Source organism: Poecilia formosa, unplaced genomic scaffold (genome assembly GCF_000485575.1).
Source record: "Poecilia formosa unplaced genomic scaffold, Poecilia_formosa-5.1.2 Scaffold130, whole genome shotgun sequence".
In the NCBI taxonomy this organism is placed as follows: Eukaryota; Metazoa; Chordata; class Actinopteri; order Cyprinodontiformes; family Poeciliidae; genus Poecilia; species Poecilia formosa.
This window is the reverse complement of record NW_006800069.1, coordinates 317,939-335,188: the sequence shown is the minus strand read 5'-3', so window position 1 is coordinate 335,188 and position 17,250 is coordinate 317,939. Positions and strand designations below refer to the sequence as shown.

Here is a 17,250-nt window from a genome sequence, read left to right as displayed (position 1 = left end):
TGCTTCCCCGTTGTCTGACCGTGACATACGCCGCGGTACTACTGTGTGTTGTGCTAAGACTGCACAAGGGTTGTACTGAAAAATGTCCAACTTTTCTGGCAATCTCAAAATGTTTTGGGAGAAATGTTCTCTTTTCTTTTCCCTATCTACAATGGCCCTTACCACACCATAGAAATCAGTGGCGGGTTGACTGAGGAATAAAAGGATTTAGTTGCTAACCAAAAAAAAAAAAAAGTTTCCAGACGGATAAAGCGATGCCATTATTGGTGTGGTCTATTGTAGATATTCTGGCAATGTTTTTAATTATGAAATAAAAATATTTTATGTTATAATATAACAGATTTTTTTTATTACACTTTGGTGTTAACTTTGTTTTTGTTTTTCCCATTTTCTCAAATTATTTTGATTTTTCTTTTTAATTACTTTATGCAAATCATGAAAATTAGAGACTCCAACAACCAGAAATGCAAAGCAATAAATAAATATAAGAAATAAACAATATAGGAAACGATCAGAACATAATTATTTTGCATGTATTTTTGAATTTCATTTGAAATTATTGAATTTATTTTAAGGAATAAAAATTAGAACAGTGGAGAAAACCATAAAATTAATCAGTAAAATGTTTTTTGTTTTTTTTTAAGGAAAATCTGTTTAGTATTTTAGATGGATAGATGATTTTAAAAGAACAAAGACACTATTGTTCCTCCAGACTCCACAAATGTACACATTTATGGAAACAGTCAAGTTTAAACTAACATAAGCTACACATAAAAACATTTTTAATTTATAAATGATGTTTTTAAGACAGATTTTAAATATAGATACATTTGCTGTTTTTCTGTAATTAAAATAACCATTTTCAATAATTTCCAGTGCTCCCTCATCTTAATATTTGTGCTTTACTGCTATTTCTGTGGATAAACGGCTTAACTGCAGTTGCTTTCCTTAAAAATGCTGGCGAGTCTGATTTCGCAGTTTGTATCGCGAGATTGACGTCACCAGATCCGTTTAATGATTGTGGCGGGAAGAAAATCTACAACGCGCTGTGGCGGGAAAAAAAGCAACGTGGTTAAGACAGGAAAGGGGGCGCTGTTGTGCGGCGTGTACTACAATGCCCCATAAAAACAAATGTAATGACCGACATAACGTGAAAAAAATTGTTTACTTAAATGATTGTTCTTATAAATAAATTTAAATAATAATGTCCATTCAGGCTGCGTAAAGTTTTATAGCAATGTTTATGACAGTGATGTGTTAATACTCGAAGGGGGAGGGAAAAGGAGCGCAGGAAGAAACGGGGGAGGGGGCTACAAGGAGTTAATTACGACGGGGGGAGGATTTACATTACACTATAATATGCACGTTTTTAAGTAATAATGCTTATAACTTAATTTATTTTAGTTACACGATTGCTTGATTTAAAGAAAAAAAAAACAACAACTGTGAAATTGTAAGGCAGGCTGCAGCATCTCTCCGTGGTGTTTGGATCTCGGCAGGCGTGGAAAGGGAAGAAGTGCGTTGTTGGTTGACACTCGCCGTCATCGTTATCCGGCCTGCTGTGAGGCGAAGCCGGGAGCTGGAGTTTGCTGAAAGGGGGACTCACCATGGCAGTAAACCTGGACAAGGAGGCTTACTACCGCCGAATCAAGAGACTATACAGCAACTGGAAGGTGATTGTTATCGATGTGACGCGCGTGTCGGAGTCAGGGAGCCTGTTGGAGTTTACCATAGTTGTAAAAAGTGAGCTGCTGAACCGCTAAGTTAGCCCATGGTTTTATCTATGGCGAGTGTTGGTGTGAATGTGTTTGAGCCCGCGACTCTAAAAGCCAGCACGGCATCAGTAGTAGCTATACTGCCCAGATACACGGCATGGAGCCCCCTCGCAACTTTCTGAAAACTACCCTCTTGTCTTATCTGTCCGTCAGAGTGGTAGCTACCTCATGTTAGCACACCAGTCCTCACATTCACCACGTTAGCTAGCCTGCTAGCCGAACGACCTAACCTGTAATGGTGTTACGTCTGCTCCCTTGATAAACAAATCACATTAAAACTCTATAAATGCAGCAAAATGTCCACACGGGTCTACGGGACATTAAGTAAACTGCAGGTATATTTAGTTCCTGTCGGTTTACATCTCCAGTGTTGACAACATGCTAATGTTAGCTGGCTAATTAGCATCTCAATAACGTCAGCATCCCAGTTACATGGTCAGGGACCACGGTGGGTTCTTTCATTTGGTTTTCCTAAAGCAGTTTAATTACTTTGCGCTGTATTTTTGCTAGTTTTGTTGTAACATTAAAAAAGTTGCAGCCTTTCGTTATTTTTCTTTTTCTGACTACCTAAAGGTGAGGGAGAATGTGGCGGGGGTGAGCAGAGTGTTCATAGTCTGGAGCATAGAGTAATTCAGCACTCATTCTACCTCGGTTGTTGCTGTGCACTGCCAGTCAGCTGGCTGAAAATACCCCCAAGAACTGTGAAATTGTAATAGAAAAATAGGAACTACCCTAACTAATTTTTTGTGTCTACTGTGTTCATAGAATATGGTGAAAATTGCCCTTATTAGCCATTCATCAACACTTCTCATACTTTTATATTACGTTTGCATATTGTAACTGTGCAGCCTCTGTTTGTGAAAGGTCCCCTAATGGGTTTCAATAAAATAGAAAGAAATACCAGAAAACTCGTTAAGCCTGGTGGTTGTAGTGCTCGGCAGTCATTCATCCAGCTGCCTGTTGTGTTTTTGAATTAAAAAAATGTTGAAAATTATGTGTTGTTGGAAGATTTATATCTGATCACCAACTGTAAAGTCTTAAAAAATGCAAATGTTTGAAAAAAAAAAACAAAAAATAAACTTAAATGAGAAATGCTAAGCCTGGTGGCCCACCAGGCTTATAATACTAGGAAACCCTAAATACCTTGGCTTGTATTGCTACTCATCATTGGTGCAATGTTTGGAATATCCGGCTTATTTTCCCAAATTCCAACCAGAACATTCAACTTGGGCATTCCCACATCCAAGCTATGTCTTTAGGCACAAATCAAATGCAGCATCACTCTATAAAGACCAGAACCATGTGCAGTAAGAATATGTATTTCAATACATATGACTTTAAACCATTATTTTAACTCAAGCGGTCTTAATAATTGATTTTTGTTTTTATTTAGAGCATTTTGTCTAAAGTTGTATCATTCGGCTTCGTCACGTTGTGCGTGTGTCCGTGTGTGTTCTCCAGAAAGCGGAGGATGAGTTCGGTAAGGTCGACGCCATTGTGGTTTCTGTGGGAGTTGATGAGGAAATCGTGTACGCCAAGTCCACAGCCATACAGGTGAGTGCAGGCCTCAACAACCAAACCCTGCATGATACCACCAGCGACAGTTAGCAGTACTTAAGAGTCCTGAACACAAACTTTCAGTCTTATCTCTAAATTACAGTTTAGCTCAAGTCTAAGCTCTATTCCCGTTTTTCTTTTCATTTACTTAGACTTTGTTGTGTTCCTTTAATCTGATTATCAGCTGTTTTGTTGATTTTTAGACAGTGGCAGCCTTTTCCCTTCTGTTTTCACGGTAGTCCTTGTACCAGATCACACATGTATGTGCTTTTTTTGTTGTTGTTGTTTTTTTTGTTGCTGCAGACCTGGCTTTTTGGCTACGAGTTGACCGACACCATCATGGTGTTTTGCGAAACCAAAATAATTTTCCTGGCCAGTAAGAAGAAAGTGGATTTCCTCAAGCAGGTGGCCATAACTAAAGGCAATGAGAACGCTAATGGAGTGCCGCCCATCACGCTACTCACCAGGGAAAAGGTAACAGAAAGATGTCTGATTGGTTTATGCCTAATGGGACTTTTTTTTTTCTTTGTAATTGGAGTTTATTCTTTGATTATGAAAAGTCTCAGTGTTGTACAGGCGGTTGTTCTTGCAACTATTGATGTAAATTCATACATCATTCCCAAATTTTGAGCAGAGTTGCATTTTCACCAGCCATCGCAACTTTTCCGAAAAATCTGACCAGTCACTTTAATGTTTAGCATATTTCCTACTTTTCTAACTTAACTTCCTGTTTCTTGATGTTTTTTGAAAGCCAAAAATGCCAGATGAAAACATAATGTGTGATGCTAAACTGTAACATTTGCCTTTCTCTATTTTTTTCTTTTTGCAAAAAACATTTTGAAATATTAAGTTAAATGGCAGATATGGGATTTTTTTTAAAAATTTTATTTATTTATTTATTTATTTTGCACATTGATCTCTCCCCAAGACATGATTTTATTTGTACCAAGAGTGATATTTTAAGAATGTAGTTGAAAATGTTGTTTGAATTTTAGATATTAACTGTTTTAAAATCCTGTCCTTTTTTTGGGAAGGTTATTTCTTCCCAAATCTTAACTTTTTTGTAAGATCGTGTTATGGCAAAAGTAAAGCGCTCTCCACCTCCAAAAAAGTAGCTTTTTGAAAAAAGTGCCACAGAATTAGTAATTTTAGGCCGCAACAATCACAAAGAACATAAAAATAAATTCTGGAGAGACTGTTTTATTCAAAGAAACTACACTCAATAATAAGCTGTAATAATAAGAGTAGACTGTTGAGCTTGAAGTGAGACCCGATTGATTTGTGTGCATTTTCTTTTGTATCCTGCAAATCCTGTGCTGTCACAAACCACCATGTCTCTTGTGGCGCGCCTCTTCCAGAACGAAAGCAACAAGGCTAACTTTGACAAGATGATCGAAGCCATCAAGGGCAGCAAAGAGGGAAAGACGATAGGCGTGTTCAGCAAGGACAAGTTCCCCGGGGAGTACATGAAGAGCTGGAACGACACGCTCACCGCCGAGGGGCTGGACAGGGTGAGGCGCCATTCGACAGGCTGAGTCGTTCGCTGAGGAGAGCGAGACGATGTGTCGTTTGCTCAACGTTTGGGTTTGTGTGGCGCAGGTGGACATCAGCGCTGTGGTCGCCTACACGATGGCGGTGAAGGAGGACGGAGAGCTCAACCTGATGAAGAAGGCGGCGGCCATCACCGGAGAGGTTTACTCCAAGTTCTTCAAGGAGCGGGTCATGGAGATTGTCGACGCAGATGAGGTGAGATGATGGACGGCGTTGGCATCAGTGTGTGTTTTCACTGATCACTCACTGGCTCTGAATCTTGAATTTGCTTTCTGGAGTTACATTGCAACTTTAGATGCACTAGGCTTTTCCCCAATGTATTATAAGCCTGGCGGGCTGCCAGGCTTATAATACACTGGGGAAAAGCCCTTTGTTCTCAATCCGGGGACTCCACAAAAAAAAAAAAAACAGCCTGTGTAGAATAAAAGCTGTAGGAAGTTAAACACATCCCTAATTCAATGCTTCTGGCTTTAAGTTGTTACTCTAACACACACCTTACACACAGTCTCAGAGTAGTTCTGCTGGACGTTTCTCTGTAATCCTCTGTTTTGCTTTCCTCAACAGAAAGTTCGTCACAGCAAGTTAGCCGAGTCGGTGGAGAAAGCTATAGAGGAGAAGAAGTACCTGGGTGGGGCCGACCCATCCACGGTGGAGATGTGCTACCCTCCCATCATCCAGAGCGGCGGCAACTACAGCCTGAAGTTCAGCGTCGTCAGGTAGACCGTCTTCCCCTCTGCAGGGACTCATTGGTTTCTGCCATTTTATGCTAGCTAGCGCGACAGAACTAAACTTAAACCACAAACTGAAAGGAGGCGATGGAGTTGAAGGATGTAGTGTACAAATAAGGCCACTAGATGTCGCTCAAATCGAGTGGATACCTGCCTGTTTTCCTTAGATGATGCCAACTGTTGTTGGCTGAAAACTAAGATTTGTTTTTCTAATTAACTAAACTTCTCCAACCTCTAATTCTGTGACGGCAAGAAGTATTTAACCCATCAGTCCTTCCCGTTTCTTTTTTTTTTTTTCTCCTTACCAGTGACAAAAACCACATGCACTTCGGTGCCATCACGTGTGCCATGGGGATCCGCTACAAGTCCTACTGCTCCAACCTGGTGCGCACGCTCATGGTGGACCCCTCTCAGGAGATGCAGGACAACTACAACTTCCTGCTGCAGGTGGAGGAGGAGCTGCTGAAGCAGCTCAAGCACGGTGAGTGTCTGAAAACGCTCCCAGCTTCTCTGTTATTACAACTGAAGCAGTAAAAACGTAAACCAGTGATATCTTTTCCTCCGCAAGGCGTGAAAATCTGCGACGCCTACAACGGCGTCATGGAGTACGTGAAGAAAGAGAAGCCGGACCTCGTGGCGAAGCTGACGAAGAACCTGGGGTAAAGGCAGAGCGGCGTAGCCTCCTCTCAGCGCCGCGTTACACACCTTCCACTCGCTCATGTCTGTGTTTTCTTCTCAGCTTTGCCATGGGCATCGAGTTCAGAGAAGGCTCTCTGGTGTTGAACGCTAAGAACCAGTACAAACTGAAAAAAGGTGAGCACATGAGCTCTACCGTTGGGTTTTACTGCACTGCATCTTTGCTAACACCTGCTGTCTCCAACAGGCATGGTGCTGAGCATCAGCCTGGGCCTCTCCGACCTGATCAACAAAGACGCCAAGAAGGAGGAGCAGAAGTACGCCTTGTTCCTCGGTGACACAGTTCAAATCAATGAGGTGAGGTCTTTTTTTCTCAATTTCATAGAACTTCCTCAAAGTGAATGTTTTGAAGTCATCGTTGCTGCATGAAGTTACGAGTTTTTCTGTTTGACTTGAACTCGGGCGTTTTGTTTGGCAGGAAGAGGCCGCCACGATACTCACTCCTGTCAAGAAAAAGATCAAGAACGTGGCCATCTTCTTGAAGGCAGGTTTACTCTTTGTCTCAATCTTTTTCTTTATTCTGAGTAAGAAAAACGGATCACCAGTAGACTTAGACTTATCATTTGTTTTTTTGTTTTGTTAGAATGATGATGAAGAAGACGAGGAGGAGGAAGGTGACGACGCTGAGGAGCTGCTGGGGAAGGGAGCCCGGAGCGCCGCCCTGCTGGCAGACAGAACCAGAGTGAGTTTGGACCTCTGCATTGTTTCTCACCTGACTGCTGATTTAGTGTTTGCTCTGTCCTGATGATGTGAATGTCTCTGTACTCTATCAGCTACTTGGAAAGGTAAGTATTCATTGTTTTATCCTAAAATCTCATCAGCTGAACCGATTCAGTGATGTATATGAAAAAAAAAACCCTGCTGATGGAAAAGACTGCCATTTTGATTTCAACAATCAATTTTTACTTGTTTTCTGTGTTTCCAAGTGTTTTTTTCCCCACCACATATCTCAATACAAGTCTGTTTTCTGCATGTATGTTGTGTTTATCATCTTAAAAAAAGAATTTGGTTCTTTTAAGCAATGATTTTTTTTTCTTCTGTTTTATTTTGCAAATGAAATTTAGAACGAGATGACGGCTGAGGAGAAGAGGCGCGCTCACCAGAAGGAGCTGGCCAACAACCTGAACGAGGAGGCAAAGCGGCGTCTGACGGAGCAGAAAGGAGAGCAGCACATCCAGAAGTGAGTGTTGGGAATTTTGGAAACGTTTCTCCCTGTCATAAAAGTACCTAGTTTTCCTTCAGATCAATTATTCGACTTCGATTCATCAAATTTGATTAAATTAATTGATTTAATCAAATTAACATTTGTTAATCAATGTTATCGATTATTCATAAACAGTTGATTAATTGTGATTAATCAAAAAACAATGTTATCGCTCACTAACGTGTATCAAATTAACATTTGATTAATCAATGTTACTGATTAATCAAAAGAGATCAAATAATCACGATTAATCAAAAATGTATGTTATCCATCATTAACAAGTATCAAATTAACATTTAGATTATCAATGTTATTGATTAATGAAATATAGATTTTTCAAGATTTAACTTTTAGAAAATCTGCATTTTTAATTTTTTTTCCGCTCTGCGTGTTTCCAGAGTTCAGAGTGAGCCAAAGTGGGGAAATAAGAATAATGTTGAAAGTTAGAAATCTCAGCATGATGATTTTTGAAAAGTTCTTGAATTTCACTGTGGGAAATGTATGCAAAGCCTGAACCGTCCCTTATTTCCTCCCAGAGCCAGAAAATCAAACGTGTCGTACAAGAACGTCTCTCAGATGCCCAAAGAAAAGGAAATCAGGGAAATGAAGATTCACATCGACAAGAAATACGAGACGGTTATCATGCCCGTTTTCGGTATTGCCACGCCATTTCACATCGCAACTATTAAGGTAGCCTCATACTTTATAATCTATACTCCAGCACTTTTTAAAATACAAATAATCACTTTATTTATGGATTTGTGTCTGTTTTTTAATGTTTCAGAACATTAGCATGTCTGTAGAGGGAGACTACACCTACCTGAGAATCAACTTCTACGTCCCCGGCAGCTCTCTGGGGCGACAGGAGGGAAACATCTTCCCCAATCCTGACGCCACGTTTGTCAAAGAAATGTGAGTATTTCTACATAAGAATAATGCTCTACTGTCTGTTTGCTGCAGCTGACGATTATTTTAGTAATCAATTATTCAGACGATTAATCAGATTAAAAAAAATAAAAAATTTGCACATTCTGCAAAATTTTCATTTAACCACTTAGGAAATGCTTTAAAAATGTAAGTAAACAATGAACAATAAATAGTTTCTCTCTTTTTTTTTTAATATAACATTTTATTGCAAGTTGTTGCCTAAAATGTATCAAGATTCCCTTTGTGAATTTGAACCAGGTGAAGTTAAAATATTTACAGACATAAATATTTATCTTACATTTAAGATAAAGTTGTCTTTATCTTATATGTATACATGTATTTTGTACAGTTTTGACATAATTCCTGCTCTGAATGTGTCGTTTTTTTTCATCAAATGATTGTTGTTTGAGTCTCCAGTTAACGATTAATCAATGAGTTCAGCAATTGGTTCATCACAATTAATCAATTAATCCAGGCTTGAAACCTGCTGCTTTTATAAATTTGAATAAAATAGATTTTTCTCTTATCAATGACCTTGTACGCCCCCTCTCTCTTCCCTCTGGCAGCACGTACCGGGCGTCCAACCTGAAGGCCCCCGGCGACACGTCAGTGCCATCCACCAACCTGCAGAACGCCTTCCGCATCATCAAGGAGGTCCAGAAGCGCTACAAGACGCGGGAAGCCGAGGAGAAGGAGAAGGAGGGCATCGTGAAGCAGGACTCTCTGGTCATCAACCTGAACCGCAGCAACCCCAAGCTCAAAGACCTCTACATCCGGCCCAACATCGCCCAGAAGAGGATGCAGGGCTCGCTGGAGGCGCACACCAACGGTAGGGAGGGTGGAAGCGTCGCAGCGATTAGGTTCACGTGAACCTGACGGGACGATGCTGAGTTCTGTCATTTTATTTTTTCCCCCTCAGGTTTCCGTTTTACGTCAGTCCGCGGCGATAAAGTGGACATTCTTTACAACAACATTAAACACGCCATCTTCCAGCCGTGTGACGGGGAGATGATCATCGTTCTACACTTCCACCTAAAGGTACATTTAGTAACTCCTAATGTAAAACGGAATGAGCTGGCAAAAGTACTCAACTCGATTTTGGCCGATGTGATTTATTTAATTATTTATTTTTGACTGAAAAGCTGCTGAATATTGTGACAAAGTTGCTACGTTTGCCACATTGTGGTGATTTTCGGGCCTTTTCAAAGTAAGACGAGATCGGCTGTTTGCAGATCACCCAAAATGAAGAAAATGGGTCCAGTTTATTTTTTTCTGGAATTTTTTTTATAAAATATAAATACAGGTGCAGTTGGAGACAGCAGGTTTAAATACTTTACCCCGTTTCTTCTTCCCTTTTTTTGTCCCCTTGCCAAAACCCTGTTGGATTCTCCTCCATGCATTCTTTAATTCTATCACAAAATGGTTGCTAATTAGCCAACTCCAACCAACATCTAACCTTTGACCTTTTGGCTTGTCCCCCAGAACGCCATCATGTTCGGCAAGAGGCGTCACACGGACGTGCAGTTCTACACCGAGGTCGGGGAGATCACCACGGATCTGGGCAAACACCAACACATGCACGACAGAGACGACCTGTACGCCGAGCAGATGGAGCGCGAGATGAGGCACAAGCTCAAGTCGGCGTTCAAGAACTTCATCGAGAAGGTGGAGACGCTGACGAAGGAGGAGCTGGAGTTCGAGGTTCCCTTCAGGGACCTGGGGTACGGAAACGGGGATCCGTGAACTATAAGGAGATGAATTTAGTTTGAAAACAAGGAGGTGTGCTAACAGATGTATGTCCTCAGGTTCCAGGGCGCCCCCTACAGGAGTACCTGCTTATTACAGCCAACATCCAGTTCCCTCATCAACGTTACAGAATGGGTGAGAACACTGAAAGGTTTGAGATCTAATTCTCATCTTCTTAAAGGGGCAGTATCATGTAAAATGTACTTTTATTACCTTTACACCATGTTATGAGGATACTCCCTCATCGATAACATACATGGAGTGTTGCCTTGATTCTTTTATGAATGTTTGAGAAATCTTGTAAACTCCATGGCAGCCATTCAGCCTTGCGAACACCTGGCTGGACGTAGCCCCGCCTTCAAGGACGAAACTCCTCCTCGGAGGTGCAGTGTACAAGTTTCTGGCTTCCGATGCTCCTTCAGACTAGCCAGCAGCAATTAGCAAACATCTGATAAAACTGAGCATCTCATTATAGGACCTACTTCTAACAACTGAAGCTAACATAGTTACTTGATTGTGTTATAAAATGGCGCTGTGCCTGAAAAATATGTAATACCGCCCCTTTAAAAAATGATCTAAATCTTTTCTACTTTTAGCCGCCGTTTGTGGTGACTCTCGACGAGGTGGAGCTGGTTCATTTCGAGCGCGTTCAGTTCCACCTCAAGAACTTCGACGTAGTCATTGTCTACAAGGACTACAGCAAAAAGGTCACCATGATCAACGCAGTGCCTGTCAACTCCCTGGACCCAATCAAGGAGTGGCTCAAGTACGACGCAGTTCAGTTGACTGTTGACTACAGATCTTTTTATTTTCTTCTCTTTTTTATTCATTTTCTTTTTGTGTGTTTTTTCAGCTCGTGTGACATCAAGTACACAGAAGGAGTCCAGTCTTTGAACTGGACCAAGATCATGAAGACCATTGTGGACGACCCAGAGGGTTTCTTTGAGCAGGGAGGCTGGTCGTTCTTAGACCCAGAGAGCGAGGTGAGCTTTAGTGATTAAAACAAACTGGATTCATTTTAGTACTTAGATTCAGGCTTACTTTAACATAATTGCACAAAGGCAGAACAGTAGCTGCGTTTCCATTGACTGTATAATTGTGTGATTTGACTTGAATAAATTTGCTTTATGAAATGTTGGATTCATCCAAAGCCAGTTGGTACATTTTGCAAAACTTCACTGAAAATACTTTTTTCCTCTTCACACAAGTCACATAATCCACAACTGAATGTTACTACTGGCAGAAACGACAGGAAGTGACAACAGGAAGTGGTTGGAGGATCATGTTTTTAATAACTTACTTCATGAACAAACTTATTCACCTGTAACCTTAATTTTGTTTGTTATTTTATGGAAACACCTCAATTGCAAAAGTGTTTTTTTGACATTAGCAGAATATCAACAAAAGTTTTGCACTAATTTGTAATGGGAACACATAACAAACTATTCTAAAATAACTAGAATAACTATTATTCAAGACATAAAATATTTCTAAAAATATGAGGCAACAATCAAAATAATATTGAACTGTTTCGACTTTTTGGGAGAAAATTCAAGTTTCCTTTGGGTTTTATTGACTTCCTCCACTCATCTTCCTTTTTTGTTTTAGGGAAGCGGCGCAGAGGAAGACTCGGAGTCCGAGATGGAGGACGAAACATTCAACCCATCTGCTGACGAAGAAGAGGAGGAAGAGGAAGACAGCGACGAAGACTACAGCTCGGAGACAGAAGACTCTGGTACGATACTCCTGCTCCACGTTTTGGTCAAGGTTTGTCTTGCCACTATAAGGCACGGTTGAACTCAACTTCCTGTCTGGCTGCAGATTACAGTGCTTCACTGGGCAGCGAGGAGGAGAGCGGCAAAGACTGGGACGAGCTGGAGGAGGAGGCCAGGAAAGGTTCGTGTCTGCACCTGGTTTCCATGGAGATCACACTGGAAAAACACAAAATTTTACCAAGTAATTTCTGTCCAGTACATGTTCCACTGGCATATTATTTCACTTATTCCTTTTTTAAAGGAGAACTTATATGTAGCTATATCTTTCTGATCAATATATAAAATAATTATTAAAACAAGCTCCTATACCTGAAAAGTCACTTGTAAGTTAGTTTTGTTTTATTTTAAGTCTATTAAGGTATTTGCACTAAAAACTATACCAATATTACTTGGTAAGGTTTTGTGTTTGTGCAGTGTAGTTGCTTTTGGTTGTTAGTTATCTTTAGGTCAGGTTACAGTCTTTGAATATTTCCCTAACTTCCTGTGCTGTAATGACAGCAAAGATCAAAATCCTTTAAATCTTTACAACTTCTTTTAAACTTCAGGTAAATGAGATCTGTTTTCCAAATGAAGGCTGTTTTTAATCTTCCTCAGTCGTCGAGGTAATTGGTTTCTCCTTCTGTTCTGCAGCTGACAAAGAGAGCCACTATGAAGACGAGGACACTTCCAACAGGAAGAGGAAGGCACGCTCATCGGCCCCTCATAGTAGTAAAAAGAAGCGGCGGTCCTAAACTGACACACACACTCTCACATACACACACACACACACTGCCAAACCCATTTTACCCTCCTGCCATTTTCCTTTTATTCCCTCCCTGGCTTTTTTTTTTTTTTTTTTACAAAAATCACACACACACACACACACACACACACACACACACACACACACACACACACACATTTTCAGACAAACGATCTGTACATAGACGTAGAAGGTCTCCCCCCATTTTTCTTCGTCCCTTTTTTGGGGGGGTCTGTGAAGTTTCTCGTGACGATGAAAGAACCAGCAGTCACACTTCATTCAACAGCTTTTCATCATGTTCATCCCCGACTTACTCTGTTCTTCAGCCAGCTACTATTTTTGGTTTTGTGTGTGTGTGTGTGTGTGTGTGTGTTCATGGGTTTTTATTGCAAGTTGTTTTCTGTTTAAGATAAAATTGGTTTCTTAATATGATGGATAAATAATAAAAGATGGCCTGTCATCCCCTCTGCAAAGTGTTTTTATATGAAAACTGAGAAACCTGTGATTCTTCATCTCATTTTTTTCTCCTTTTTCCTCTTTATGAAAATGTGATAACAAGCAGGAGGATTCACCTTTCCTGATTGTTTTTGTTTTTCTAATGGGCTTTGTAAACTGATGTAGTTATGCACATACACACACACACACACACACACACCTTCCTCCTCACACTTGTCCTACGTTTCCCTTTTTGTTGTATCAGAATAGATGTACTGTTGATTCTGAAAATCTGTTTTTTGTTTTTGTAATAAAATTAAAAGAAACTGTAGTTTGTTTCCATTGGGGTTTTCTTCAGCTTTTAAGGTATATAAATAGGATGAATTGGCCAAGAAGTATTGAGTTGTGTGTGCTGGGGAATGAAGGGATCAGATTTGAGTCCACTTCTAGTTAATGTGAGGCTGATGGATGAGGTCAAGCAGGAAATGTCTGCCAGGAAGAGGGAAATTAATTATGACGTTTGCAGATGATATTGCGATTGTATTTTGAGTGGGGAGCCAGAAGAGAGCCTGGGATATTGAATGTGTGCTTGAATGAAAGATGGTGAAGCTAGTAACGAGAGAATAAGTATGAATACGGGACAGAGGTGGAACGGTATATCATCTGCATAGAGGTGGATTTAACTGCCTCAGATTAAAACATGGAGTGGAGATGGGTTTCAGGACAGTGGCAGCATACAAAAAATAAATCAATGTTAGTGTAATACAAGAATCTTAAAAATATTAAATCAAGATGTACAAATTTGGGGAAAATTAAAAGTACAAGACAATTTTTGGTTGCCTTGTTTTATGTCCAGGTGCTCTTGTAGGTCAGGCTCTTTCTAACACAGCTGGGTAATTTTATTGTTTAAATGCTATAATCTACAAAATAAGTCTGTAATATTTCAATGACACCCCAATTACACATATTAAATGTAAATAAAATTTAATTTGTACATATCGTAAAGATTCTTGACATAACAGATGAAATGGGTCCAAGTTTTCACCCTGACAAACACCAGCAGTAAAATCAAGGACGAATCTGTTCAGACCACTGATGACACGGTTCAACACAAGGCTGAGACATGCTCTGTAGCGGAATGGTAAGAGCCTAGCTTCTTTTATTGTCTTAGGATTTTTCCATTTTAAATCTAAAATTAGGTGGTCAATGCTATGACAGTGACTTGCTTTTTCTAAACAACTTATTTTATGGTGTTGTAGCCTCATAGTTGCTGCCATTTCTTCCTTGAAAATGAGGTTTTTAATCTCGACGGTAATGTCTTTACCAGGTCAGCGGTTTAACTGCATCATAAAAATTATTTATCCTTAAATAGTTTCCGTCAATAGAAACGTGGCTTTGGGGGCGGTGGCGTATCAATCTTACTTCGGATGGAAAATGACGGGAAACGTCCGCCATTTTGTTGATGGCATTCAGCTCTCCACGCGCCGTATCACTCAGAACAAATCCGCGTTGTGTGGCGCCATCTACCGGCTCCACGCAGCGTCACAGTGGCCCAGCGAGCCATCCGAGAAAACCGCTGCTGTGAAGTTGAAGTCCATGTGGATAAAGGTGGGATTTTTATTTATTTATTTTCAGGAATACAAAGTAGGTGTTTCGTTGACTGCTGTAGAAATATTCTTACTTTTACATTACAAACATTCCCTGTAAGACTGAAGACTGTTTAGAAATTGTGAAATAGAATAAAAAAGTATTGGCACAAGACCGAACGTATCGGGAACGATCCAGCCAAATTTGAAATACCGTAATTCCGCGACACTTGGCGCTATCGGAAAAATTCCAACGGTTTCTAAAAGGGAAGACGTTGCGCTTTCCAGCCAATATTGGGTTATTACGGTAATTTCACCCTGTGAGATTCCTTGACTTCTTGAGCAAATCAGACTATATTTTAAAAATAAAATTCTGGTGAGAATCACATCTTGTTGTTACAAATAGAAACTCAAGGCTATTGCAGTGAAAATAACAATTAAATGTTACATGTTTATCCTTAACCAAGAAACTCAAGCTCACATTTTGGCCCTAATAAACAGAATCAACTGTTTCATCTTAAAATAAGTAAACATGAAACTGGTGTAAACACCGCAAAATGTGAGGAGGTTCAAAGGTTACAAGTATTTCTGCAATACATTGGAGTGAAATGAATCATTCATGCTGTGCAAAAATGACTGATCGGTACCTAAAGTACAGAGGGTGTGTGCCCCAGCAGAATAAACCAGTTACACATGCTGCTGCATAAGTTTCATTTTATCTGAAAAGCATTTGAAAAAAGAGTTTCTTCTTCTATGAAACAGTATGATACCTTTTGTTCACCTGCTGTGAGAACATGTTTGTAATGTTCCCATGTACTTGCAGCTTGTGGTTTTACTGGAGGTTGTGTAAGACTTCCAAAGAATAAAAGAACATCTCAATTTCCTGGATACTCTTTAGAAAAATGTATGAAAACATATTAGTAAAATTATACCTGTGTACATCAACTTTCAGCCTCTGAGCTAATTCAGTTTTTTCTACTAGCTTTTCTCATCTAGTTTCAATTTTACAGCTGATATTTATTAGTCGGCTGTCATGTTATGTTGTACTAATTATCAGGTGCAACGACTTCCTGACTTGATTTATTGACAGCAGTGATTGTGAAATATTTGGGCATGATTGTAAAGAAAACATTTACACAGAATGGGCAACGCTTCTTTTCAAGCCCGGGTCTCTTCTAGAAGCATCTTTTACAAATTGGAATATTTAGTTACATATTTAGCAATAGTTTGAGAGTCGTTGATTTTGGTTTGCTGTAGTCAAAATGCAGCTTGACTCAGATAAGACAAATTCTTCAAATTTAATCTTGGATCAGGTTTTGTATAATAATAATAAAAAAAATGGATGTCACTGTGACATCCAAAAGAAACCAACGTGAATAAAATTGAGACCCTTTGCTATAGAGGCTCAATCTTGCCTCAACTGAAAATAAGTTTCCTCTGATATTACCTCTTACAGCCTTTTTACTATTATTGCTTCACTGAGATGAGAGAAATCATCTGCCTTATCTGACTGTATGTATAGATATCTATATCAATATAAGACATATATCTAAATGTGTGTGTATATATCTTAAAATATATACACACATTTTCTCTTAAAGCCTACTTTTACAGGAAAACAGAATCTGACCTTCACTTCTGAAGAAACACAACTTATGTTTTGTGCCATCTGATCTTTCAGGCGTGAGCTGATGACGTAGAACAGCTGATATATTTATTGTGAAGGCACAATGAAGAATGCCAACAATGTTACTCAGAGAAATACTATGATAAACAGGACAAAAGTATTCAAAAAATGGGGCGGGACTGTCATAGGTTGTAATAAATAGCCTCGTCTGAAGGTTCAGTCAGCTGCACACCTGCTGGAACTCTTAACAGGTAAGAAGATTAAATTGTGTGTTAATCTGTCTTTATGTAATGTTTGGAGAAAAAGAAACATAAATTTATTATTCATCTATTTCTTTAATTTTTAAGTTAAAATCTAGTTGAAATCCATTTTGACAGTTTTTAAAGATATTCACTGTTGCATCTTCTAAAACTGATTTGATTGTTAAACCCTTTTTTGCTGGAGAAATTAATTTAATGTAAGATCAACTTGTTTGGTTAAATATGTTCTTTCATCATGAAAGAATCATGTTTACCACAAACAGTCAAACTAGTTTCACAGAAAATGTAGCTCATCATGACCCAGAATTATACAGTGTTACATTTCAGGAAACCAAACGAAGAGTTGTGACCGGTTTCTTTACGACTGTTTTGTGGTTCGAGTCGTCATAGAGACAAGGTCGTCTGGTTTAGGAACCTCTGGGTGTCATCTGTAATGTTTGCAGATGACACACAGTGCTTTATTCGGCATCTGCAACAAAGACGGCTCATTTCATTAAGCCAGAAACATACATTCAGTCTTACCTTCCATGTTTTATGGTCATAATCCGTGTCAGAGAGAATATTTCCACTTCACTCCTGAAATTTGTTTTCCGTGCGTAGTCCATGTTGGCTATGTGATCTTGTAAACTTGTGAATATATA

The 17,250-nt window shown here is 39.5% G+C and overlaps 2 protein-coding genes across 3 annotated transcripts in view; both read left to right on the top strand.

Moving 5' to 3' along the window:
- The first annotated feature begins 1,316 nt into the window (after positions 1-1,316).
- supt16h (SPT16 homolog, facilitates chromatin remodeling subunit) lies at positions 1,317-12,793 on the top strand. 2 transcript variants are annotated; one of them, XM_016676198.1, is made up of 25 exons: positions 1,317-1,673; positions 3,237-3,329; positions 3,636-3,806; positions 4,691-4,843; positions 4,932-5,078; positions 5,448-5,599; positions 5,920-6,092; positions 6,180-6,270; positions 6,351-6,424; positions 6,495-6,604; positions 6,726-6,791; positions 6,891-6,989; positions 7,081-7,092; positions 7,372-7,487; positions 8,048-8,201; positions 8,296-8,423; positions 9,005-9,267; positions 9,358-9,476; positions 9,921-10,159; positions 10,244-10,319; positions 10,781-10,950; positions 11,038-11,167; positions 11,793-11,919; positions 12,006-12,080; positions 12,590-12,793. In XM_016676198.1, exons 1-25 carry the CDS (start codon positions 1,608-1,610, stop codon positions 12,688-12,690), a joined length of 3,105 nt encoding a protein of 1,034 aa, XP_016531684.1. In that variant the 5' UTR covers positions 1,317-1,607; the 3' UTR covers positions 12,691-12,793. The 2 variants fall into 2 exon arrangements, with proteins under 2 accessions (XP_016531684.1, XP_007561750.1); XM_007561688.2 differs by lacking the exon at positions 7,081-7,092.
- A 3,540-nt stretch (positions 12,794-16,333) lies between these two features.
- Positions 16,334-17,250, top strand: part of LOC103144621 (sterile alpha motif domain-containing protein 9-like) — a 3,694-nt gene continuing 2,777 nt past the window's right edge. Inside the window, exon 1 of the mRNA XM_016676190.1 lies at positions 16,334-16,600. The gene's annotated coding sequence lies outside the window, so the exon portion shown is untranslated. The remainder of the gene's footprint in view (positions 16,601-17,250) is intronic.